At 44.7% G+C, this 26,356-nt stretch overlaps 1 protein-coding gene across 1 annotated transcript in view; it reads right to left on the bottom strand.

The window, feature by feature from the left end:
* The window catches only part of slc12a5a (solute carrier family 12 member 5a), a 280,430-nt gene that overhangs the window by 25,265 nt on the left and 228,809 nt on the right, over positions 1-26,356 (bottom strand). The window contains 11 exon segments of the mRNA XM_046339260.1: positions 2,528-2,626; positions 4,438-4,518; positions 4,520-4,533; positions 6,238-6,412; positions 6,707-6,764; positions 7,548-7,646; positions 8,052-8,219; positions 8,758-8,969; positions 9,562-9,809; positions 14,971-15,101; positions 15,727-15,781. Of these exon segments, the coding sequence (XP_046195216.1) occupies positions 2,528-2,626; positions 4,438-4,518; positions 4,520-4,533; positions 6,238-6,412; positions 6,707-6,764; positions 7,548-7,646; positions 8,052-8,219; positions 8,758-8,969; positions 9,562-9,809; positions 14,971-15,101; positions 15,727-15,781 (1,340 nt within the window).

The raw sequence follows: 26,356 nt of genomic DNA, 5'->3' as shown, positions 1-26,356 counted from the left end.
AGGAGACATTAGAGACAGGAGAAAGAGACAGAGAGAGGAGGAGACATTAGAGACAGAGAAAGAGGAGGAGACATTAGAGACAGAGAAAGAGGAGGAGACATTAAAGACAGAAAAAGAAGAGGAGACATTAGAGACAGAGAGAGAGAGAGGAGGAGACATTAGAGACAGAGAGAGAGAGGAGGAGACATTAGAGACAGAGAAAGAGAGAGGAGGAGACATTAGAGACAGAGAGAGAGGAGGAGATATTAGAGACAGAGAAAGAGAGAGGAGGAGACATTAGAGACAGAGACAGAGGAGGAGACATTAGAGACAGAGAAAGAGAGAGGAGGAGACATTAGAGACAGAGAAAGAGAGAGGAGGAGACATTAGAGACAGAGAAAGAGAGAGGAGGAGACATTAGAGACAGAGACAGAGGAGGAGACATTAGAGACAGAGAAAGAGAGAGGAGGAGACATTAGAGACAGAGAAAGAGAGAGGAGGAGACATTAGAGACAGAGAAAGAGAGAGGAGGAGACATTAGAGACAGAGAAAGAGAGAGGAGGAGACATTAGAGACAGAGAAAGAGAGAGGAGGAGACATTAGAGACCGAGAAAGAGAGAGAGGAGACATTAGAGACAGAGAAAGAGAGAGGAGGAGACATTAGAGACAGAGAAAGAGAGAGGAGGAGACATTAGAGACAGAGAGAGGAGGAGACATTAGAGACAGAGAAAGAGGAGGAGACATTAGAGACAGAGAAAGAGGAGGAGACATTAAAGACAGAAAAGAAGAGGAGACATTAGAGACAGAGAAGAGAGAGGAGGAGACATTAGAGACAGAGAAAGAGAGAGGAGGAGACATTAGAGACAGAGAAAGAGAGGAGGAGGAGACATTAGAGACAGAGAAAGAGAGAGGAGGAGACATTAGAGACAGAGACAGAGGAGGAGACATTAGAGACAGAGAAAGAGAGAGGAGGAGACATTAGGAGACAGAGACAGAGAAAGAGAGAGGAGGAGACATTAGAGACAGAGAGAGAGAGGAGGAGACATTAGAGACAGAGAGAGAGAGGAGGAGACATTAGAGACAGAGAAAGAGAGAGGAGGAGACATTAGAGACAGAGAAAGAGAGAGGAGGAGACATTAGAGACAGAAAGAGAGAGGAGGAGACATTAGAGACAGAGAAAGAGGAGGAGACATTAGAGAGAGAAAGAGAGAGAGGAGACATTAGAGACAGAGAAAGAGAGAGGAGGAGACATTAGAGACAGAGAAAGAGAGAGGAGGAGACATTAGAGACAGAGACATTAAAGACAGAGAAAGAGGAGGAGACATTAGAGACAGAGAAAGAGAGGAGACATTAAAGACAGAGAAGAGGAGACATTAGAGACAGAGAGAGAGAGAGAGGAGGAGACATTAGAGACAGAGAGAGAGAGGAGGAGACATTAGAGACAGAGAAAGAGAGGAGGAGACATTAGAGACAGAGAGAGAGGAGGAGATATTAGAGACAGAGAAAGAGAGAGGAGGAGACATTAGAGACAGAGACAGAGGAGGAGACATTAGAGACAGAGAAAGAGAGAGGAGGAGACATTAGAGACAGAGAGAGAGGAGGAGACATTAGAGACAGAGAAAGAGAGAGGAGGAGACATTAGAGACAGAGAAAGAGAGAGAGGAGACATTAGAGACAGAGAAAGAGAGGAGGAGACATTAGAGACAGAGAGAGAGAGGAGGAGACATTAGAGACAGAGAAAGAGGAGGAGACATTAGAGACAGAGAAAGAGGAGGAGACATTAAAGACAGAAAAAGAAGAGGAGACATTAGAGACAGAGATAGAGAGGAGGAGACATTAGAGACAGAGAGAGAGGAGGAGACTTTAGAGACAGAGAAAGAGAGAGGAGGAGACATTAGAGACAGAGAGAGAGGAGGAGACATTAGAGAAGAGAGAGGAGGAGACATTAGAGACAGAGAGAGAGGAGTAGATATTAGAGACAGAGAGAGAGAGAAGAGACATAGAGAGAGGAGGAGATATTAGAGAAAGAGAGAGGAGGAGATATTAGAGACAGAGAGAGAGGAGTAGATATTACAGACAGAGAGAGAGGAGGAGATATTAGAGAAAGAGAGAGGAGGAGACATTAAAGACAGAGAGAGGAGTAGATATTAGAGACAGAGAGAGAGAGAGAAGAGACAGAGAGAGAGGAGATATTAGAGAAAGAGAGAGGAGGAGACATTAGAGACAGAGAGAGAGGAGTAGATATTAGACACAGAGAGAGAGAGAGAAGAGACAGAGAGAGAGGAGGAGATATTAGAGAAAGAGAGAGGAGGAGATATTAGAGAAAGAGAGAGGAGGAGACATTAAAGACAGAGAGAGAGAAGTAGATATTAGAGACAGAGAGAAAGGAGGAGATATTAGAGACAGACACATGCAGACAGAACTACAATATACTGGACATACAACATCTCCTGTACATTAAACAGAATAAAAACACACACAGACACATTCAAGGCCTTTCCATCATCTCTCAGGATGCGTTGATTTGACGAGTTGTTGTGAGTCTCACCAGTGGTAGTAGTTGAAACGCGGCCTCCAGTTCGGCGTCCTCAGGAGGGTTTGCAAGGCGCAGGCCAGGTTCACAAACATATAGCACATCAGAAAGAACCTACACAAAGGAAACAATGCCTTCAGACATTACAAAAGGTGAAAGAGAGACGGCAAAGTGCCTCACAAATAAAAAATACATTTGGTCTTTATTTGGACACATTACTTGCTTATATGTTGCTTATAACCAAATGAAAACAATTCTAAGATCTAAATACTAGTAAATCATTGCATTGCGTTAAGATGTTTTTATTATTTTTTAAAATTTTTTATTTCACCTTTATTTAACCAGGTAGGCAAGTTGAGAACAAGTTCTCATTTACAATTGCGACCTGGCCAAGATAAAGCAAAGCAGTTCGACAGATACAATGACACAGAGTTACACATGGAGTAAAACAAACATACAGTCAATAATACAGTATAAACAAGTCTATATACAATGTGAGCAAATGAGGTGAGAAGGGAGGTAAAGGCAAAAAGATGGAAAAGTAAAGGCAATATAGCAAGTAAAACACTGGAATGGTAGTTTTGCAATGGAAGAATCAAAGTAGACATAAAAATAATGGGGTGCAAAGGAGCAAAATAAATAAATAAATTAAATACAGTTGGGAAAGAGGTAGTTGTTTGGGCTAAATTATAGGTGGGCTATGTACAGGTGCAGTAATCTGTAAGATGCTCTGACAGTTGGTGCTTAAAGCTAGTGAGGGAGATAAGTGTTTCCAGTTTCAGAGATTTTTGCAGTTCGTTCCAGTCACTGGCAGTTAAGTGGCCAAAGAAAGAATTGGTTTTGGGGTTAGGACCTGCTGAGCGTGTGCTACAGGTGGGAGATGCTATGGTGACCAGCGACCAGCTCTGAAACCAGATAGGTTTGCATAGCAGGCCAAGGTAGGTGCAATGGTGGGTAGTATATGGGGCTTTGGTGACAAAACGGATTGCACTGTGATAGACTGCATCAATTTGTTGAGGGTATTGGAGGCTATTTTGTAAATGACGCCAAAGTCGAGGATTGGTAGGATGGTCAAATGTTTGGCAGCATGAGTGAAGGATAAATAGATCTGATTAGCAGTTTGGGTCACAGTAACCAGGCACCTAAGTATTTGTAGTTGAAGTATTTGTCCGTAGTGATGTTCAGATGTCTGAAGAGCATTTTTAGTTTTACTTGTATTTAAGAGCAATGGCAGATTGTATTTAGCTTGCAGAGGGTTGTTAACACAGTGTCCAAAAAGGACAAATATACAGAATATTAGTATGCAGAGGACCTGATTGAACCCTGGGCACCCCATAGAGCACTCCAGAATAGGGACAGCAGACCCTCCGATTTGACACACTGAACTCATCAGAGAAGATTTGAATCAGGCAATCATTTGAAAACAAGGCTCGAGGGCCCTAATCTTGGCCAGATCAATGAATAAATATCGTTTAGGACCTTGAGCGTGGCTGAGGTGCACCCATGACCAGCTTTGGTTGTCCAAATGGTTATAATCTGTTTGTTGACTTGGGAGACCCAGCATGGTAGGATAGATATAGATCTGTAGCAGTTTGGGTCAAGTGCTGAGAAGTATTTGTCCGTTGTCAGATGTCTCTATTTTTAGGGAGCTTTAATATTGCAGATAGATTTATTGCAGATAGTTAATGTCATATGTACGGTGTCCATAATAGGACAAATCATATTAGTACAGGATGAGGGCACCCCAGCACTCATGAATAGGGCCAAGAGTTGTACCTGGTCATGTGATTTCATCAGGAAAACTCTGGGCCCTAATCATAGGCTGTAAATATTAGGACCCAGAGTTTTTTAACTGTCCAAATAGTTATATTCTGTAACTTAGGACCCAGAGTTGGGGAACAACTCCTGGTCTGGCTCATAGACACTCACATGGAGAGGATGGGGCCACTGCGTCCAGAGAGGCAATGAGGATCCCAATCTCACAGATAGATGTTAGCAAGGCCCATGGAATGGCCAAACACCTGGGAGGACACATCCCACAGAGATGTTAGATGGAATAGAGATACCTGGGAGGACACATCCCACAGAGATGTTAGATGGAATAGAGATACCTGGGAGGACACATCCCACAGAGATGTTAGATGGAATAGAGATACCTGGGAGGACACATCCCACATAGATGTTAGATGGAATAGAGATACCTGGGAGGACACATCCCACAGAGATGTTAGATGGAATAGAGATACCTGGGAGGACACATCCCACAGATATGTTAGATGGAATAGAGATACCTGGGAGGACACATCCCACAGAGATGTTAGATTGAATAGAGATACCTGGGAGGACACATCCCACAGAGATGTTAGATGGAATAGAGATACCTGGGAGGACACATCCCACAGATATGTTAGATGGAATAGAGATACCTGGGAGGACACATCCCACAGAGATATTAGATGGAATAGAGATACCTGGGAGGACATATCCCACAGAGATGTTAGATGGAATAGAGATACCTGGGAGGACACATCCCACAGAGATGTTAGATGGAATAGAGATACCTGGGAGGACACATCCCACAGAGATGTTAGATGGAATAGAGATACCTGGGAGGACACATCCCACACAGAGATGTTAGATGGAATAGAGATACCTGGGAGGACACATCCCACACAGAGATGTTAGATGGAATAGAGATACCTGGGAGGACACATCCCACACAGAGATGTTAGATGGAATAGAGATACCTGGGAGGACACATCCCACACAGAGATGTTAGATGGAATAGAGATACCTGGGAGGACACATCCCACACAGAGATGTTAGATGGAATAGAGATACCTGGGAGGACACATCCCACACAGAGATGTTAGATGGAATAGAGATACCTGGGAGGACACATCCCACACAGAGATGTTAGATGGAATAGAGATACCTGGGAGGACACATCCCACACAGAGATGTTAGATGGAATAGAGATACCTGGGAGGACACATCCCACACAGAGATGTTAGATGGAATAGAGATACCTGGGAGGACACATCCCACACAGAGATGTTAGATGGAATAGAGATACCTGGGAGGACACATCCCACACAGAGATGTTAGATGGAATAGAGATACCTGGGAGGACACATCCCACACAGAGATGTTAGATGGAATAGAGATACCTGGGAGGACACATCCCACACAGATGTTAGATGGAATAGAGATACCTGGGAGGACACATCCCACACAGATGTTAGATGGAATACAGATTTAACTAACAGTAGTTCCTCCATTATTTCAAGGCAGGTTGAATGTGGATACTACTGAGGAGTTTTGGTAGTGATCAATGTCACCTGAGACTGATATGAGATGTGTTGACAAACCAACATAACTAATGCTCCCAGATCAGTGCTAAATGCTAGAATGTTGACAGAGTTATCATAACTAATGGTCCCAGATCAGTGCTAAATGCTAGAATGTTGACAGAGTTATCATACCTAATGGTCCCAGATCATAACTAATGGTCCCAGATCATAACTAATGGTCCCAGATCAGTGCTAAATGCTAGAATGTTGACAGAGTTATCATAACTAATGGTCCCAGATCATAACTAATGGTCCCAGATCAGTGCTAAATGCTAGAATGTTGACAGAGTTATCATAACTAATGGTCCCAGATCATAACTAATGGTCCCAGATCAGTGTTAAATGCTAGAATGTTGACAATGACAGACTGACCCGTAGGATGGGCACGACACCGTCCCTGGAGATGGCCTGCATGAGACGCGGAGCACCCGTCAAGCTCTGAAGCCCCGCCCCACAGGTGGAGAAGAAGGAGCCAATGACAATAACCCACGGGGACGGCCAGGCCAAGGTGCCAATGACCAGGTTGCCATTGACGCCCTCCCCAAACCTGAGGGAGATGGACATGACAACCAGCCAATCAGAAATGGAGAAAGCTAGGAGAGCCAATTACCAGGATCCTACTCATTAGAAACCAAACTGAAGAAAACTGACTGAAACATGGAGGGACAACCTGGTCTAATACTGCAATTAAAAGTGATAATTTTCCTTTTCCGTTGCAAAATGTTTAAAAACTTTTTCAGTTAAATGGCCTCCCTCACCAAGTATCTCAGCACTGGAAAAGGTTGACTGAGAAATATTGAAACAATTTTGCAGAAATGTGAACTTATTATCCATTACTTACTTGTCTCTAAGGACCACTCCCTCGATACAGGCCCCGAACAGGATCACAGCTGACATGTCTATAAAAAGGTCACATTAAGGAAAATAGACAGACAGACAGACAGACAGACAGACAGACAGACAGACAGACAGACAGACAGACAGACAGACAGACAGACAGACAGACAGACAGACAGACAGACAGACAGACAGACAGACAGACAGACAGACAGACAGACAGACAGACAGACAGACAGACAGACAGACAGACAGACAGACAGACAGACAGACAGACAGACAGACAGACAGACAGACAGACAGACAGACAGACAGACAGACAGACAGACAGACAGACAGACAGACAGACAGACAGACAGACAGACAGACAGACAGACAGACAGACAGACAGACAGACAGACAGACAGACAGATCTAGCACATAGGGACATATCCTCACATATCTGTTTGATATCTGCACACTGAGTTTACAGTGCTGCATTGAGGTAATGATGGTTCGACAGAGCGGTTATTGTTGGGTTATGTCTGATGTATTTTTATACATGATTGATTACTTTGTCCTGTAATGGTCAGTTGAGATGAAGATGAAGAGCAACATGGATATCATTCGTAACATACAGTAACAAGCTTGAGGCCATTGGCTCAATTCAATTCAACCTAACTTGTATGTATTTATGTTGGAAAGTAAAATACCCAAAATTTTTGTATAAAATAGAGGTCATTTACTATTGACAGATAACATGTGATCCACAGCTATTAGTAGCGTGCACTAGCCCACTGACTTCAGAAGTGGACCAATATAAGGATAGTTAAATAAAGGTTAAATAAAAAATAAAACAAGGATACACACTATTGAGGTAGTGGTGATGGCCATGATAGTGCCGATGGGGATCGACTTCTGAGCGTCGCGTAGATCTCCTGAGCGGTTTGATCCGGCCATGATCCCTGTGACACACAAGTAGAGAGGTCACTGTAGAAGGAACTCTCATTTTGTCAAATTACTACAACTGAACAACACAACAACATTATCCTTCTAATAACAAACAGCTGCTTTTTTGTGTTGAAGAAATTCTGACATCAGATGAATCTTTTACTTTAATACTTTCAATCTTTCAACGAATTGATGTAAATCTCCCATAAACCCCCAGATAGAAAAACAAAACACACAAAACAACACAAAGGCTGAACCTCAAAAGTATTTTCCCTCGATTGCTTGTGTCCTCTATCCTCCTCGAGATTAACCTTTGGTGAATTCACCCTTTGAGGATACGAGGAATAAAAGCAAAATTACTTTTGAGAGTCAACCCTCTGTCTCTTCCTCTTTGCATCATCCGCTTCCTGTCAGCTGACCTGTGACGGAGGGGAAGTAGATTCCGACCAGCAGGGTGAAGAAGCTGGTGATGTCGGCCAGGACATAACGGTTGGAGTTGGTCAGAGTGTCATCAGGGCCCTCCACGGTCGCAATCCCCTTCTTAGCCACTAGATCCCCCTTCTCCAGGTAATTCCCAAATAGGTTCTCTGTGTGTGAGGGGGTGGGGGGAGAGGAAAAAAGAGAGGGGGGAAGGAGAAGGAAACAGGGAAAGAGGGAGGAAAGGGAGAGAGAGGGGAAGGTAAGGGAGATGAAGAGAGAGAGAGATTAGATACATCAATATAATTTAAAATGGCTTGACCTTAAGTTCCAGGAGAACAAGATCTTAGAAACCCAAGAGGGCTAACAGAAATTCCAAGTAAAGAAATTGTAGTATGTTTCCTGCAAGTGTGTGTAAGCATGTGTACTGTAGATACAGTGACCTGAGTCTAGAGGGACCAGAACAATTGTGCTGTATGTGTAACTGTTTAGAAAGAAGAAGTAGATAGCTATTATTTTGTGGCTATTATAATAATATAGTAACATAACATTAGCATTTTAGCAAACTATTTTCATTCAAAACGACCTTCAGTCATGCTTGCAAACATCTTACGTATGGGTGACCACAGCGGAAATCAAGCCCACGATCCTGGTGTTGCAAGCTATACCAACTGAGCCACGGAGGACCAATAGCTTGCGTTTGTTCACCTTTGAGGATGCCACTCATGACACCAGGGATGCCCTGGATGAAGGACACGTTGTTGTTGACAAAGTACTCGTCGCAGGTGGCGTTGAGGAAGGGCGAGTCGCAGAAGACGCTCCACAGCTTGGTGGTGACCGTGCCGTTGCCACTCTCCAATGTTTTGGCGCACACGTCGAACCCTTTGGAGATCAGCGGGCGATTACCCAGCAGACACACTCTGCGTAGCAGGGGAGATGTGTTAGTGTGTCAGTGTGACAGACCGGGATTCGAAGCCCGTCCAACTCTTTAGACTGAGTTAGCCACCTGAGCCGAAGCCTAGGCATTGGCTTTGAGAGCTAGCACAAGTCTGTGGGTAACGGTCCCCATATTGAACAGTAGAGTCCTCCCTACTGAAAATGTCACACAAGATGAATATGTTCTATTTAACCCATCTGCTTATGTGCTGTGAATATCATTTAGATTTTAAATATACTGTACTTCAAATAATCTTAAAATGGGTGAACATGTGTTTTAATGTGTATATTTCTAGCATGGCATGAATGTGTCTGCCATTTACAGTCTTAAACACCAAATCCCCCATATCTGCCAAAAATCGATCGATAAATGATTTACATGAAACATAATTCACATCACACCTATATTCTTCAAGTTTGGAGCAGCCCCAATATTGAAGAGTAGCCTCGTCCCAGACCTGTCTTTGCTTTCTATCCAACTCCTATGGTCATTCTCATGTGACAATGACCGTAGGAGTTGGCAAGACAGCACAAACAGACTTGGAACCAGGCTAATTAAACAGTAGGGTTCCTTACGGGAAGTCAGGTGGCTCGATGGCAGTCTTGATGACTCCGGCATACACAGCCAGAATGGACAGGATGACGCAGGCCAGGAAGAGCAAGGCTAACTTGTTGACGTACTTGACCCCCACAAACACCACCGTGGCCATGAAACTGAGCACAATGGTGCCGTACACACGCATGTTGTTAAGCATCGCTGCCTCCGCCTCGGCCCCCTCCAGACCCTCCATCTTAAAGATGGCTGCCTGGGGGAGGATGTAGACCTATGGGGGGGAGAGTGAGAACTAAATCAACTGCAGAAACACAGAATCCGACACTCCCATTAAACCCTTTCAAATAGAGGGTTGAACAACCCAAGCATGGGATTCCTGTTCTAAATTAATCACCATTATATCTTATCACGGGTCTAAAAATATACAAATAGAAAAATAACTTTGCCGTTAATGAAATCATAAAACCTGTAATTGCCCCATCATTAGTTGCCAGCAGCATACCACCCTGCATCCCACTCCTGGCGTTCCTCTGAAGCTAAGCAGGGTTGTCCCTGGTCTGTCCCTAGATGGGAGACCAGATGATGCAGGAAGTGGTGTTGGAGGGCCAGTAGGAAGCACTCTTTTCTCTGGTCTAAAAAAATATCCCAATGCCCCAGGGCAGTGATTTGGGACAGGGTGCTGTATTTAGGATGGGATGTTAATTCAATGGGTGTCCTGAATCTCTGTGGTCACTAAAGATCCCATGACACTGATTGTAATAGTAGGGGTGTTAACACTGGTGTCGGCTAAATTCTCAATCTGTCCCTCAATCCATCATGGTCACCTAATCATCCCCATCTTCCAATTGGCTCATTCATCACCCTCCTCTCCCCTGTAACTATTCTCCAAGTTGTTGCTGTAAATGAGAATGTGTTCTCAGTCAATTTACATGGTAAAATAAAAATAATTATCTGATTCAGAGGGGCTTGGTTAAATGTGGAAGACACATTTCAGTTGAATGCATTCACTTGTGCAACTGACTAAGTATCCCACATTTAGATGCTGTTTTAAAAAGTTAAAGTTGGAAGTTTACAAACAATAGTACACACATATAAACACCATGGCACTTATTGTGTCATCATACTGCTCAGGAAGGAGACACGTTCTGTCTCCTAGAGATGAACATACTTTGGTGCGAAAAGTGCAAATCAATCCCAGAACAACAGCAAAGGACCTTGTGAAGATGCTGGAGGACACAAGCTTAAAATTATCTATAACCACAGTAAAACAAGTCCTATATCGACATAACCTGAAAGGCCGCTCAGCAAGGTAGAAGCCACTGCTCCAAAGCCAGACTACGGTTTGCAACTGCACACGGGGAAAAAGATTGTACTTTTTGGAGAAATGTCCTCTGGTCTGATGAAACAAAAATAGTACTGTTTGGCCATAATGACCGTCGTTACGTTTGGAGGAAAAAGGGGGAGGCTTGCAAGCGAAATAACACCATCCCAACCATGAAGCACAAAGATGGCAGCATCATGTTGTTGGGGTGCTTTGCTGCAGGAGGGGCTGGTGCACTTCACAAAATAGATGGCATCATGAGGAAGGACAATTCTGTGGATATATTGAAGCAGCATCTCAATACATCAGGAAGTTACAGTGGAATCAACCAATCACATTTTTATTTGTTTTTTACATTTTTAAATTTGTTATTTCACCTTTAAGGTAAGCTAGTTGAGAACAAGTGTGTAGGCTAGTGTGTAGCAGTTTTCCTACAGTTCTGCTAGGTTTTGTGGTAGGCTAGTGTGTAGCAGCTTTCCTACAGTTCTGCTAGGTTTTGTGGTAGGCTAGTGTGTAGCAGTTTTCCTACAGTTCTGCTAGGTTTTGTTGTAGGCTAGTGTGTAGCAGCTTTCCTACGGTTCTGCTAGGTTTTGTTGTAGGCTAGTGTGTAGCAGTTCTCCTACGGTTCTGCTAGGTTTTGTTGTAGGCTAGTGTGTAGCAGTTTTCCTATGGTTCTGCTAGGTTTTGTTGTAGGCTAGTGTGTAGCAGTTTTCCTACAGTTCTGCTAGGTTTTGTTTTAGGCTAGTGTGTAGCAGTTTTCCTACGGTTTTGTTGTAGGCTAGTGTGTAGCAGTTCTCCTACGGTTCTGCTAGGTTTTGTTGTAGGCTAGTGTGTAGCAGTTCTCCTACGGTTCTGCTAGGTTTTGTTGTAGGCTAGTGTGTAGCAGTTCTCCTACGGTTCTGCTAGGTTTTGTGGTAGGCTAGTGTGTAGCAGCTTTCCTACAGTTCTGCTAGGTTTTGTGGTAGGCTAGTGTGTAGCAGTTTTCCTACAGTTCTGCCTAGCAGCTTTCCTACGGTTCTGCTAGGTTTTGTTGTAGGCTAGTGTGTAGCAGTTTTCCTACGGTTCTGCTAGGTTTTGTTGTAGGCTAGTGTGTAGCAGTTTTCCTATGGTTCTGCTAGGTTTTGTTGTAGGTGTGTAGCAGTTTTCCTACAGTTCTGCTAGGTTTTGTTTTAGGCTTGTAGCAGTTTTCCTACGGTTTTGTTGTAGGCTAGTGTGTAGCAGTTCTCCTACGGTTCTGCTAGGTTTTGTTGTAGGCTAGTGTGTAGCAGTTCTCCTACGGTTCTGCTAGGTTTTGTTGTAGGCTAGTGTGTAGCAGTTTTCCTACAGTTCTGCTAGGTTTTGTTTTAGGCTAGTGTGTAGCAGTTCTCCTACGGTTTTGTTGTAGGCTAGTGTGTAGCAGTTCTCCTACGGTTCTGCTAGGTTTTGTTGTAGGCTAGTGTGTAGCAGTTCTCCTACGGTTCTGCTAGGTTTTGTTGTAGGCTAGTGTGTAGCAGTTCTCCTACGGTTCTGCTAGGTTTTGTTGTAGGCTAGTGTGTAGCAGTTCTCCTACGGTTCTGCTAGGTTTTGTTGTAGGCTAGTGTGTAGCAGTTCTCCTACGGTTCTGCTAGGTTTTGTTGTAGGCTAGTGTGCAGCAGCAGGTGTTATCAAATAGGATGTTGTTGCTAATTTCTTAAATTCTCCCTTTCAAGATTAACTTTCAACAAGAAGTTAAGTTTCAAATTATCATCATTTGGTGAGTGGAACTGTTTTCATTTTATTTTATTGCAGCTCGCTTGCTGCTGTTAGCTAGCTATCTCTGAAAATAACGATAGGGATCAACTGGCTTATTATGTCTGAGTGAACAGGCTGCTTACTCTTTAACATCATGCTGTGTGTGACTTCTGTCTTTGTGTTTTACAAAAAGTGTGCTCTCCTACATGGGAGTGCGCAGGTATAATGGTCGCTGTATTTTCAGCATCACAAGCCTGTCACACTCACAGCCTTTGATGTGTCACTGTTGTCACTTTTGGTGATAGTGATGTCATTGCGTGCTCTCGCCTCGCTCTCTTGTCAAAATGTGTGAGAGGAGATAGTCTGAGTGGAGAAACCTCAGACCTCCAATGCATATTGAGAGGAAGACAAGGAAAGAGGAGGCGTGGAATCAAGGAAATACAATTGAGATGCACCCCTAGTGTGTAGATAACACTGGACCAAAGTGATGGCAGTTTCTATGAATGGTCTCATTATTCTGTCAATGGCCTTATCTCTCCTTTATGCAGAATTTACATAATTACTCAGCTCTTAATCCAAGAGAGAGGAGCGACAGGGAGAGGAGGATTCAGTGTGGAAAAAGAGAGGGAGGGGGACAGACAACGATGAATGATCTTTATATTTATTAGAATTCATTGTGGACAGTTGGAGAGGGAGAAAATAGCATCACAGCAGGATAAAGAGAAATAAAGACAGACAAATTAAGAGGGACAAGAGGACATGCACAAAGACAGGACTGAACATAAGAAGGAGAGAGCGAGATGGGCAGACAGAAAGAGAGAGCGAGATGGGCAGATGGAAAGACAGATGAAAGAGAGAGCAAAATGGGCAGATGGAAAGAGAGATGAAAGAGAGAGCGAGATGGGCAGATGGAAAGAGAGATGAAAGAGAGAGTGAGATGGGCAGATGGAAAGAGAGAGCGAGATGGGCAGATGGAAAGAGAGATGAAAGAGAGAGTGAGATGGGCAGATGGAAAGAGAGATGAAAGAGAGAGCGAGATGGGCAGATGGAAAGAGAGATGAAAGAGAGAGCGAGATGGGCAGATGGAAAGAGAGAGCGAGATGGGCAGATGGAAAGAGAGATGAAAGAGAGAGGGACATGGGCAGATGGAAAGAGAGATGAAAGAGAGAGCGAGATGGGCAGATGGAAAGAGAGATGAAAGAGAGTGCGAGATGGGCAGATGGAAAGAGAGATGAAAGAGAGAGCGAGATGGGCAGATGGAAAGAGCGATGAAAGAGAGAGCGAGATGGGCAGATTGAAAGAGAGAGCGAGATGGGCAGATGGAAAGAGAGATGAAAGAGAGTGCGAGATGGGCAGATGGAAAGAGAGATGAAAGAGAGTGCGAGATGGGCAGATGGAAAGAGAGATGAAAGAGAGAGCGAGATGGGCAGATTGAAAGAGAGATGAAAGAGAGAGCGAGATGGGCAGATGGAAAGAGAGATGAAAGAGAGTGCGAGATGGGCAGATGGAAAGAGAGATGAAAGAGAGAGCGAGATGGGCAGACGGAAAGAGAGATGAAAGAGAGAGCGAGATGGGCATTTTGAAAGAGAGAGCGAGATGGGCAGATGGAAAGAGAGATGAAAGAGAGAGCGAGATGGGCAGATGGAAAGAGAGATGAAAGAGAGAGTGAGATGGGCATTTTGAAAGAGAGATGAAAGAGAGAGCGAGATGGGCAGATGGAAAGAGAGATGAAAGAGAGAGCGAGATGGGCAGATTGAAAGAGAGAGCGAGATGGGCAGATGGAAAGAGAGAGCGAGTTGGGCAGATGGAAAGAGAGATGAAAGAGAGAGCGAGATGGGCAGATGGAAAGAGAGATGAAGGAGAGAGCGAGATGGGCAGACAGAAAGAGAGATGAAAGAGAGAGTGAGATGGGCAGATTGAAAGAGAGAGCGAGATGGGCAGATGGAAAGAGAGATGAAGGAGAGAGCGAGATGGGCAGATGGAAAGAGAGATGAAAGAGAGAGCGAGATGGGCAGATGGAAAGAGAGATGAAGGAGAGAGCGAGATGGGCAGATGGAAAGAGAGATGAAGGAGAGAGCGAGATGGGCAGATGGAAAGAGAGATGAAAGAGAGAGTGAGATGGGCAGATGGAAAGAGAGATGAAAGTGAGAGCGAGATGGGCAGATGGAAAGAGAGATGAAAAAGAGAGCGAGATGGGCAGATGGAAGGAAAGATAAACAGACAGATACACACATTCAGAGGGAGAGTGAGAGAGATAGAGGGAGAGAGAGAGATAGAAAGAGAGGGAGAGAGAGATAGAGAGAGATAGAAAGAGAGGGAGAGAGATAGAGAGAGATAGAAAGAGAGAGATAGAGAGAGCTGGATAGATATAAAGATAATTATTTCAAGCCCAGGTTCTTACCAGTAAGAGTTCGATGGACCCCAGGATGTACATGGCTCCAGCAAACGTTGTTCCCAGGTAGAAACAAATGCCCACGGCACCCCCAAACTCAGGCCCCAGAGAACGGGAGATCATGTAGTAGGAGCCTCCAGCTGCAGACAGCAAATAAATACACACACTCTTGACATATTGTACTTTTAAATTACAGTTTGTATACAAACTGCATCTCAAATTAACTGATTTGAAATTATATGGATTTGGAATGATGTGTGTGAATTTCGTCTTTTACAGCATCACTGTATTTCATGTCATGTTAAATGTAAATGACCCAAACCCTGCTATTCTCCAATCAGAGCAGGGTCTCTGACTTTGGGAAATGAAAATGAGCGTTTCTTATTGGACATGTCCAGGCAGTCCCTCCCTATTTCAGCCCATTTTCTACATTTGGTGCCTAATGAACATGACCCAGATTTACACCACAAAATGTTGGCTACATTGTTACTCTACTGCCCAAGCATGTCATTTCCTCTCACCTCTGATCTCAGCTAACCAAGGGGTGAGTAAAGCCAGGATGAGACATGATTATTAGATACCATCTCTAATCATATAAACACAGCCATATAAGTTTCATGTGGGGTCCCAGGAGTCTGGACGTGACTAATATTATAGCGTTGCTAGGGCTAAAATGATGGATATGCATTTTTGAGCCAAAACCAGCTCTTTAGTAGAAGTAGTAGTCCCAATAGCAAGGCCGGATGCCAACGCATGTTCACCCACCTGGAACAACACCATTGGTGGCAATGGCACTCATGGAGATTGCAGTCAGCATAGTCTAAAGAGAGAGGGAGAGAGAAGAGAGCAGAACAGTCAGCATAGTCTAAAGAGAGAGGGAGAGAGAAGAGAGCAGAACAGTCAGCATAGTCTAAAGAGAGAGGGAGAGAGAAGAGAGCAGAACAGTCAGCATAGTCTAAAGAGAGAGGGAGAGAGAAGAGAGCAGAGAGGGGAAATGGGATGTTAGGATTGTATTACGTTCAATCTGTTATTCACTAATGACAGGATATTTCACCGGCATTGCAGGCGAAACACAAATGAGGAAAAAATGACCATGTCTGGAGGACCATATTATTTTTGGTTCGTACTGAAGGACACCAATGTGTGGGTGGGTGTGTTGGGTGGGTGTGTGGGTGTGTTGGGTGGGTGGGTGGGTGTGTGGGTGGGTGGGTGGTTGGGTGCGTGGGTGGGTGGGTGTGTTGGGTGGGTGGGTGTGTTGGGTGGGTGTGTGGGTGTGTGGGTGGGTGGGAGGTTGGGTGCGTGGGTGGGTGGAGGTGTTGGGTGGGTGGGTGTGTTGGGTGGGTGTGTGGGTGGGTGTGTGGGTGTGTTGGTATGACAGGGGAAAAGTGTGTGTATGACAGAGGAAGAGTGAGTGTGTGTATGACAGAGGAAGAGTGTGTGTGTGTGTGTATGACAGGGGAAGAGTGCGTGTGTGTATGACAGGGGAAGAGTGTGTGTGTGTGTGTGTGTGTGTGTGTGTGTGTGTGTGTGTGTGTGTGTGTGTGTGTGTGTGTGTGTGTGTGTGTGTGTGTGTGTGTGTGTGTGTGTGTGTGTGTGTGTGTGTGTGTGTGTGTGTGTGACAGGGGAAGAGTGTGTGTTTGTGTGAGTAATACATGTGTAAGAGAAAGTGACAGAGGGAAAACTAAAGGGACGTGTGGGATTAAAATAAATCGAGAGAGAGAGAGAGAGAGAGAGAGAGAGAGAGAGAGAGAGAGAGAGAGAGAGAGAGAGAGAGAGAGAGAGAGAGAGAGAGATGTGTAATAACTAGCAGCCGTCTTCCTGTGAGAGGAAGGGGGGCGTGGGCGATGGTTAATGTCACCTGTGGACACTGCCGTCTGTCTGGATAAACAACAATCTGCACAACCTTGCTGTATTCCTAATCGGGTCACAATGAAGTAAGGCTCCCTCTCTCTGAGGAGAGCAGAGAAGACAGTAATTGTTTAAATGTTTTATCTGATGTATCTGGGCAAGCTGGAACATTTTAGGAGGTAGTTTGAGGCTGAGGGAATCACTCGATACAGCTGTGTGGGAACGTTATAAAGAGAGGCACATAGAGCACTTACTGACTGTCACCTGGGAGGGACTCAATACTCTTTATATAACACTGTATCATAATGACTCGTTGATAGGATGATATGAATCAGCGGAGACAATGTCGTTAGCAAGTATATTATTGAAGTGGATGGGTATTTTTTTATTTTCTTTATTTTCATTTAACCTTTATTTAACCATGTAGGCTCGTTGAGAACAAGTTCTCATTTGCAACTGCGACCTGGCCAAGATAAAGCAAAGCAGTTCGACACACAACAACACAGAGTTACACACGGAATAAACAAACATACAGTCAATAATACAGTATAACAAAAGAAAACAGAAAAGTCTATATACAGTGAGTGGAAATGAGGTAAGATAGGGAGTTAAGGCAATAAATAGGCCATGGTGGCGAAGTAATTACAATATAGCAATTAAACACTGGAATGGTAGATGTGCAGAAGATGAATGTACAAGTAGAGATACTGGGGTGCAAAGGAGCAAGATACATAAATAAATACAGTATGGGGATGAGGTAGATAGATAGATGGGCTGTTTACAGATAGGCTATGTACATGTGCAGTGATCTGTGAGCTGCTCTGACAGATGGTGATTAAAGCTGGTGAGGGAGATATGAGTCTCCAGCTTCAGAGATTTTGCAGTTCGTTCCAGTCATGGGCAGCAGAGAACTGTAAGGAAAGACGACCAAAGGAAGAATTGGCTTTGGGGGTGACCAGTGAGATATACTGTACCTGCTGGAGCGTGTGCAATGAGTGGGTGCTGCTATGGTGACCAGTGAGCTGTAGCCAGTGGGTTTGGCTACGAGTATGAAGCAAGGGCCAACCAACGAGAGCGTACAGGTCGCAATGGTGGGTAGTGTATGGGGCTTTGGTGACAAAATGGATGGCATTGTGATAGACTGCATCCAGTTTGTTGAGTAGAGTGTTGGAGGCTATTTTATAGATGACATCGCCGAAGTTGAGGATCGGTAGGATGGTCAGTTTTACAAGGGTATGTTTGGCAGCATGAGTGAAGGATGCTTTGTTGCGATATAGGAAACCAATTCTAGATTTAATTTTGATTTGAAGAAACGTAAATTCACTCTACTTTAGCCTCTTGTAATCGACAACACTTTGATGCTACCACAAACAGACATAACAAATACCATCAGCAGACAACAAATACCATCAGCAGACATAACAAATACCATCAGCAGATACAATACATACCATCAGCAGACAACAAATACCATCAGCAGACAACAAATACCATCAGCAGACATAACACATACCATCAGCAGATACAACACATACCATCAGCAGACAACAAATACCATCAGCAGACAACAAATACCATCAGCAGACAACAAATACCATCAGCAGACATAACACATACCATCAGCAGACATAACAAATACCATCAGCAGACAACAAATACCATCAGCAGACATAACAAATACCATCAGCAGACAACAAATACCATCAGCAGACAACAAATACCATCAGCAGACATAACAATACCATCAGCAGACATAACAAATACCATCAGCAGACAACAAATACCATCAGCAGACAACAAATACCATCAGCAGACAACAAATACCATCAGCAGACAACAAATACCATCAGCAGACATAACACATACCATCAGCAGACAACACATACCATCAGCAGACACAACACATACCATCAGCAGACAACACATACCATCAGCAGACAACAAATACCATCAGCAGACAACAAATACCATCAGCAGACATAACACATACCATCAGCAGACATAACACATACCATCAGCAGACAACAAATACCATCAGCAGACATAACACATACCATCAGCAGACAACAAATACCATCAGCAGACATAACACATACCATCAGCAGACACAACACATACCATCAGCAGACAACAAATACCATCAGCAGACAACAAATACCATCAGCAGACAACAAATACCATCAGCAGACACAACAAATACCATCAGCAGACAACAAATACCATCAGCAGACAACAAATACCATCAGCAGACAACAAATACCATCAGCAGACAACAAATACCATCAGCAGACAACAAATACCATCAGCAGACATAACACATACCATTTTTTATTTATTTTTTTATTTCACCTTTATTTAACCAGGTAGGCTAGTTGAGAACAAGTTCTCATTTGCAACTGCGACCTGGCCAAGATAAAGCATAGCAGTGTGAACAGACAACACAGAGTTACACATGGAATAAACAATTAACATGTCAATAACACAGTAGAAAAAAATGGGCAGTCTATATACAATGTGTGCAAAAGGCATGAGGAGGTAGGCGAATAATACAATTTTGCAGATTAACACTGGGGTGATAAATGATCAGATGGTCATGTACAGGTAGAGATATTGGTGTGCAAAAGAGCAGAAAAGTAAATAAATAAAAACAGTATAAAAACAGTATGGGAATGAGGTAGGTGAAAATGGGCGGGCTATTTTCCTATAGACTATGTACAGCTGCAGCGATCGGTTAGCTGCTCGGATAGCTGATGTTTGAAGTTGGTGAGGGAGATAAAAGTCTCCAACTTCAGCGATTTTTGCAATTCGTTCCAGTCACAGGCAGCAGAGTACTGGAACGAAAGGCGGCCGAATGAGGTGTTGGCTTTAGGGATGATCAATGAGATACACCTGCTGGAGCGCGTGCTACGGATGGGTGTTGCCATCGTGACCAGTGAGCTGAGATAAGGCGGAGCTTTGCCTAGCATGGCCTTGTAGATGACCTGAAGCCAGTGGGTCTGGCGACGAATATGTAGCGAGGGCCAGCCGACTAGAGCATACAAGTCGCAGTGGTGGGTAATATAAGGTGCTTTAGTGACAAAACGGATGGCACTGTGATAAACTGCATCCAGTTTGCTGAGTAGAGTGTTGGAAGCAATTTTGTAGATGACGTCGCCGAAGTCGAGGATCGGTAGGATAGTCAGTTTTACTAGGGTAAGCTTGGCAGCGTGAGTGAAGGAGGCTTTGTTGCGGAATAGAAAGCCGATTCTTGATTTGATTTTCGATTGGAGATGTTTGATATGGGTCTGGAAGGAGAGTTTGCAGTCTAGCCAGACACCTAGGTACTTATAGGTGTCCACATATTCAAGGTCGGAGCCATCCAGTGTGGTGATGCTAGTCGGGCATGCGGGTGCAGGCAGCGATCGGTTGAAAAGCATGCATTTGGTTTTACTAGCGTTTAAGAGCAGTTGGAGGCCACGGAAGGAGTGTTGTATGGCATTGAAGCTCGATTGGAGGTTAGATAGCACAGTGTCCAATGACGGGCCGAAAGTGTATACAATGGTGTCGTCTGCGTAGAGGTGGATCAGGGAATCGCCCGCAGCAAGAGCAACATCATTGATATATACAGAGAAAAGAGTCGGCCCGAGAATTGAACCCTGTGGCACCCCCATAGAGACTGTCAGGGGACCGGACAACATGCCCTCCGATTTGACACACATCAGCAGACAACAAATACTATCAGCAGCAATAACGCATACCATCAGCAGACACAACACATACCATCAGCAGACAACAAATACCATCATCAAACAACAAATACCATCAGCAGACAACACATACCATCAGCAGACACAACAAATACCATCAGCAGACAACACATACCATCAGCAGACAACAAATACCATCAGCAGACATAACACATACCATCAGCAGACATAACAAATACCATCAGCAGACAACAAATACCATCAGCAGACAACAAATACCATTAGCAGACAACAAATACCATCAGCAGACATAACACATACCATTAGCAGACAACAAATACCATCAGCAGACATAACACATACCATCAGCAGACAACAAATACCATCAGCAGACATTACAAATACCATCAGCAGATAACAAATACCATCAGCAGACAACAAATACCATCAGCAGACACAACAAATACCATCAGCAGACATAACACATACCATCAGCAGACACAACAAATACCATCAGCAGACAACAAATACCATCAGCAGACATAACAAACACCATCAGCAGACAACAAATACCATCAGCAGACATAACAAATACCATCAGCAGACAACAAATACCATCAGCAGACATAACAAATACCATCGGCAGACATAACAAACCAGGTGGGATTGCAAAGAACACCCTAACAAACATAAACATAATTGCGTCTGTAGAGTATAAACATTGCAACATATACCAACCAACTTACTAACTATTTGCTCTTATGCATGTCAGTGCAATGGTCTATTAATTTGTCATTCAATTATTATTGGCTGCTTTGGCTTTAAGGAAGTGTCATATTTTATATTCATGACTTTATTTAGAAGATGTGTCTTGTTGGGTTGAAATGAAGGAAGAGTTACTAATGCAAATCAAACATGAACACAGCATCAGGATGAGATGAGGGCTTTAATCCCGTCTGTCTGAGTGACGGAAGTTGCCTAATCTCTCGTCTGAGGCTGATGTAGATCAGGATAAAAAATGATTGTGTGCATAAAACTTGAGTTGAATCTCTTGGTTTGCAATGGCTTCCTATTTGGTTCCATGGTCAACAAAGACTTTATTTACTGAGAGAACAGAGTGACAACAACAAAGACTTCCAGATTCCAAATACCATATTTTGATTGGCCCATGGTGCGACAGAGATGCTGACAAGTGCAGCAGCCTGATGGTTGAGCTCCTCTTCACTGTGTAATCGTCCTCTCTTCAGTTGCGGCAAAAACACTTTCCCAGAGGGTCACAATACCAAGTGACATCAACGACGTCATGATTCAGCAGCAGCTACTGATCTCTGCCCACTGGGGCAGCTAACAGGAATCACTACCCACTGATCTCTACCCACTGGGACAGCTAACAGGAATCACTACCCACTGATCTCTACCCACTGGGACAGCTATCAAGAATCACTACCCACTGATCTCTACCCACTGGGACAGCTATCAAGAATCACTATCCACTGATCTCTACCCACTGGGACAGCTAACAGGAATCACTACCCACTGATCTCTACCCACTGGGGCAGCTAACAGGAATCACTACCCACTGATCTCTACCCTCTGGGACAGCTAACAGGAATCACTACCCAATGATCTCTACCCACTGGGACAGCTAACAGGGATCTCTACCCACTGGGACAGCTAACAGGGATCTCTACCCACTGGGACAGCTAACAGGGATCTCTACCCCCTGGGATAGCCAACAGAGATCTCTACCCACTGGGACAGCCAACAGCTAACAGGGATCTCTACCCACTGGGACAGCTAACAGGGATCTCTACCCACTGGGACAGCTAACAGGGATCTCTACCCACTGGGACAGCTAACAGGGATCTCTACCCACTGGGACAGCTAACAGGGATCTCTACCCACTGGGATAGCCAACAGAGATCTCTACCCACTGGGACAGCCAACAGCTAACAGGGATCTCTACCCACTGGGACAGCTAACAGGGATCTCTACCCACTGGGACAGCTAACAGGGATCTCTACCCACTGGGACAGCTAACAGGGATCTCTACCCACTGGGACAGCCAACAGGGATCTCTACCCACTGGGACAGCTAACAGGGATCTCTACCCACTGGGACAGCTAACAGGGATCTCTACCCACTGGGACAGCTAACAGGGATCTCTACCCACTGGGACAGCTAACATGGATCTCTACCCACTGGGACAGCTAACAGGGATCTCTACCCACTGGGACAGCTAACAGGGATCTCTACCCACTGGGACAGCTAACAGGGATCTCTACCCCCTGGGACAGCCAACAGAGATCTCTACCCACTGGGACAGCCAACAGCTAACAGGGATCTCTACCCACTGGGACAGATAACAGGGATCTCTACCCACTGGGACAGCTAACAGGGATCTCTACCCACTGGGACAGCCAACAGGGATCTCTACCCACTGGGACAGCTAACAGGGATCTCTACCCACTGGGACAGCTAACAGGGATCTCTACCCACTGGGACAGCTAACAGGGATCTCTACCCACTGGGACAGCTAACAGGGATCTCTACCCACTGGGACAGCTAACAGGGATCTCTACCCACTGGGACAGCTAACAGGGATCTCTACCCACTGGGACAGCCAACAGGGATCTCTACCCACTGGGACAGCTAACAGGGATCTCTACCCACTGGGACAGCTAACAGGGATCTCTACCCACTGGGACAGCTAACAGGGATCTCTACCCACTGGGACAGCCAACAGGGATCTCTACCCACTGGGACAGCTAACAGGGATCTCTACCCACTGGGACAGCTAACAGGGATCTCTACCCCCTGGGACAGCCAACAGAGATCTCTACCCACTGGGACAGCCAACAGCTAACAGGGATCTCTACCCACTGGGACAGATAACAGGGATCTCTACCCACTGGGACAGCTAACAGGGATCTCTACCCACTGGGACAGCCAACAGGGATCTCTACCCACTGGGACAGCTAACAGGGATCTCTACCCACTGGGACAGCTAACAGGGATCTCTACCCACTGGGACAGCTAACAGGGATCTCTACCCACTGGGACAGCTAACAGGGATCTCTACCCACTGGGACAGCTAACATGGATCTCTACCCACTGGGACAGCCAACAGGGATCTCTACCCACTGGGACAGCTAACAGGGATCTCTACCCACTGGGACAGCTAACAGGGATCTCTACCCACTGGGACAGCTAACAGGGATCTCTACGCACTGGGACAGCTAACAGGGATCTCTACCCAGAGATCCAAAGGAGAATTTGGCCACATACTTCAGGACTGAATTCATGCTTTGTTTATAAGAGGATAGTGTAATACCAGAGCACTTGGGATCTCTTAAATGGATAGGGTTTTCCTATTCAAGGATGGATGAGGATAACACATGGTTGGAGCAATGACATTCATGTTATAGGCCTACAGACTGTAGTACAGTAACGTTAGCTCAGAAACCAAAGCCTTCCCAGAGAGCTGGTATTAGAAACGGAACAAGCTAGAGTAGGATTCCTAGTTAAGTGAGTTACTTGGTGAGAGTCTGATCTGACTAGGGGGGCGAGCTGTATATTTTCAAGGCCACTAGAAGTATGGTGGTAGATAGACACTGCCATATTAGAAACATGGTGCTGCAAAGCATCTATTACCGACCTGCTTAAAGAGAAGTCATACATGGGTTTCATGTTCATTCACATAAGCTATGGTTTTTAATGTGAGAAAACACAACATTAAAAAACTTGTGTAGAGCATGGTACTTAATGTGAGTGTACTGGCATGTAGTTTCACGATCCGACAAGGGGCTCTATTGCCACAGGTACAGAACATTTTTATGTTCCAGTTTCAGGAGCTTCAGCTAATATCCTTTCCAGAGGGCTTGTCGTATTGAGTGATCTTCAGACTGCCCTGGCATCCCCGAGACGCCACCGTACCAACATGTCCCCTGGCCTACACACGAGCCACTAAAAACGCTGATTACATGGCCATACCATCTGCTGAGTCCGGATGAGACACAACACAATGCCACTCGGCAGGGAGCTTAACCATGGGACGAGCTGGGAATTCTCCCCAAAGCGGTACATGGAGAGGCCGGGAAAAAAATCACAAATCCGCATGTCCCTAACAAGCTAAGCCGTCGATTCCACAGTGTTTCTGACAATATGAGTCTAAGGGATTGGGAGCCGAGGGAGTTTTTGTGTCTTTGAGCCTGACTCTTTGATGACCACCAGCAATAGCCTCAAAAGGGACAACATTATCTAGATTACCTTCAGACGACATAGAGTGGAGTTACGATTGTATCGTCCAAATGAAACTAAAACTGTCTGCCTTTGAATGCACTTGCTGAAGTCGTGCTAAAATTAGTTTAACAGGAAGTGGTTTGAACCTGCCCTAAGAGAGTGACTATAGCCATCATTACATAAATGCACTAGACTTTTCAATGCCACAGAAGGGCAAGTTCATTCACTGTATTGTAGAGTATACATCAGTCTGCTGGAGCAGGCTCTCCTCTGACAGCATTAGCAGGACTTATTAGCAAACACGCGCTGAACTCCGGTTCGACCCCTAGCCCCTACATAGGTAACCCCGTAGAACTGAGAGTTCAATAGAAATCTATGCATTATAAAGAATTGCTTACATTTTTGCCATGGAAAAAACACTGCGATACGGGTAACGTCTTGGTCCCGAGGGACAGAGAGAGACTGAGAGAGATGAGAGCAAGGAAAGGGAAAAGAGGGAGTCATTTAGGGAGAATCAGAGCAATGAGGGCAAAAGAGAGACTGACTAACATATTTAGCAGGAGAAAGCAAGAAGTGAAAGAGAGATAGACGCTCTTAGCATTTAAACGAAGCAGGACAGAGGGCAGAAGAATGGGGGATGCAGGACCCTGAAGTAATGAATAGGGGACATGGAAGTAATGAATAGTGGACGCTGATCTTGGAAGTAATGAATAATGGACGCAGGATCCTGAAGTAATGAATAGTGGACACAGGACCCTGAAGTAATGAATAATGGACACAGGACCCTGAAGTAATGAATAGTGGACACAGGACCCTGAAGTAATGAATAATGGAAGGACCCTGAAGTAATGAATAGTGGACACAGGACCCTGAAGTAATGAATAATGGACAGGACCCTGAAGTAATGGACAGGACCCTGAAGTAATGAATAATGGACGCAGGACCCTGAAGTAATGAATAATGGACACAGGACCCTGAAGTAATGAATAATGGACGCAGGACCCTGAAGTAATGAATAGTGGACACAGGACCCTGAAGTAATGAATAATGGACGCAGGACCCTGAAGTAATGAATAGTGGACACAGGACCCTGAACGCTGATCTTGGAAGTAATGAATAGTGGACAGGACAGGACCCTTGAAGTAATGAAAGTAATGAATGAAATGGACACAGGACATGTAATGAATAGTGGAAGTAATGAATAATGAGGACCCTGAAGTAATGAATAGTCTTGGAAGTAATGAATAATGGACCCTGAAGTAATGAATAATGGACACAGGACCCTGAAGTAATGAATAATGAATAGTGGACACAGGACAGGACGCAGGACCCTGAAGTAATGAATAGTGGACACAGGACCCTGAAGTAATGAATAGTGGACACAGGACCCTGAAGTAATGAATAGTGGACACAGGACATGGAAGTAATGAATAGTGAACGCTGATCTTGGAAGTAATGAATAGTGGACGCAGGACCCTGAAGTAATGAATAGTGGACGCAGGACCTTGAAGTAATGAATAGTGGACGCTGATCTTGGAAGTAATGAATAGTGGACACAGGACCCTGAAGTATTGAATAGTGGACGCAGGATTCAGAAGTAATGAATAGGGGATGCAGGA

This window comes from Oncorhynchus gorbuscha, linkage group LG03 (assembly GCF_021184085.1).
Source record: "Oncorhynchus gorbuscha isolate QuinsamMale2020 ecotype Even-year linkage group LG03, OgorEven_v1.0, whole genome shotgun sequence".
NCBI lineage: Eukaryota > Metazoa > Chordata > Actinopteri > Salmoniformes > Salmonidae > Oncorhynchus > Oncorhynchus gorbuscha.
The sequence above is the reverse complement of the archived record's forward strand: the minus strand, read 5'-3'. Positions and strand labels throughout refer to the sequence as shown.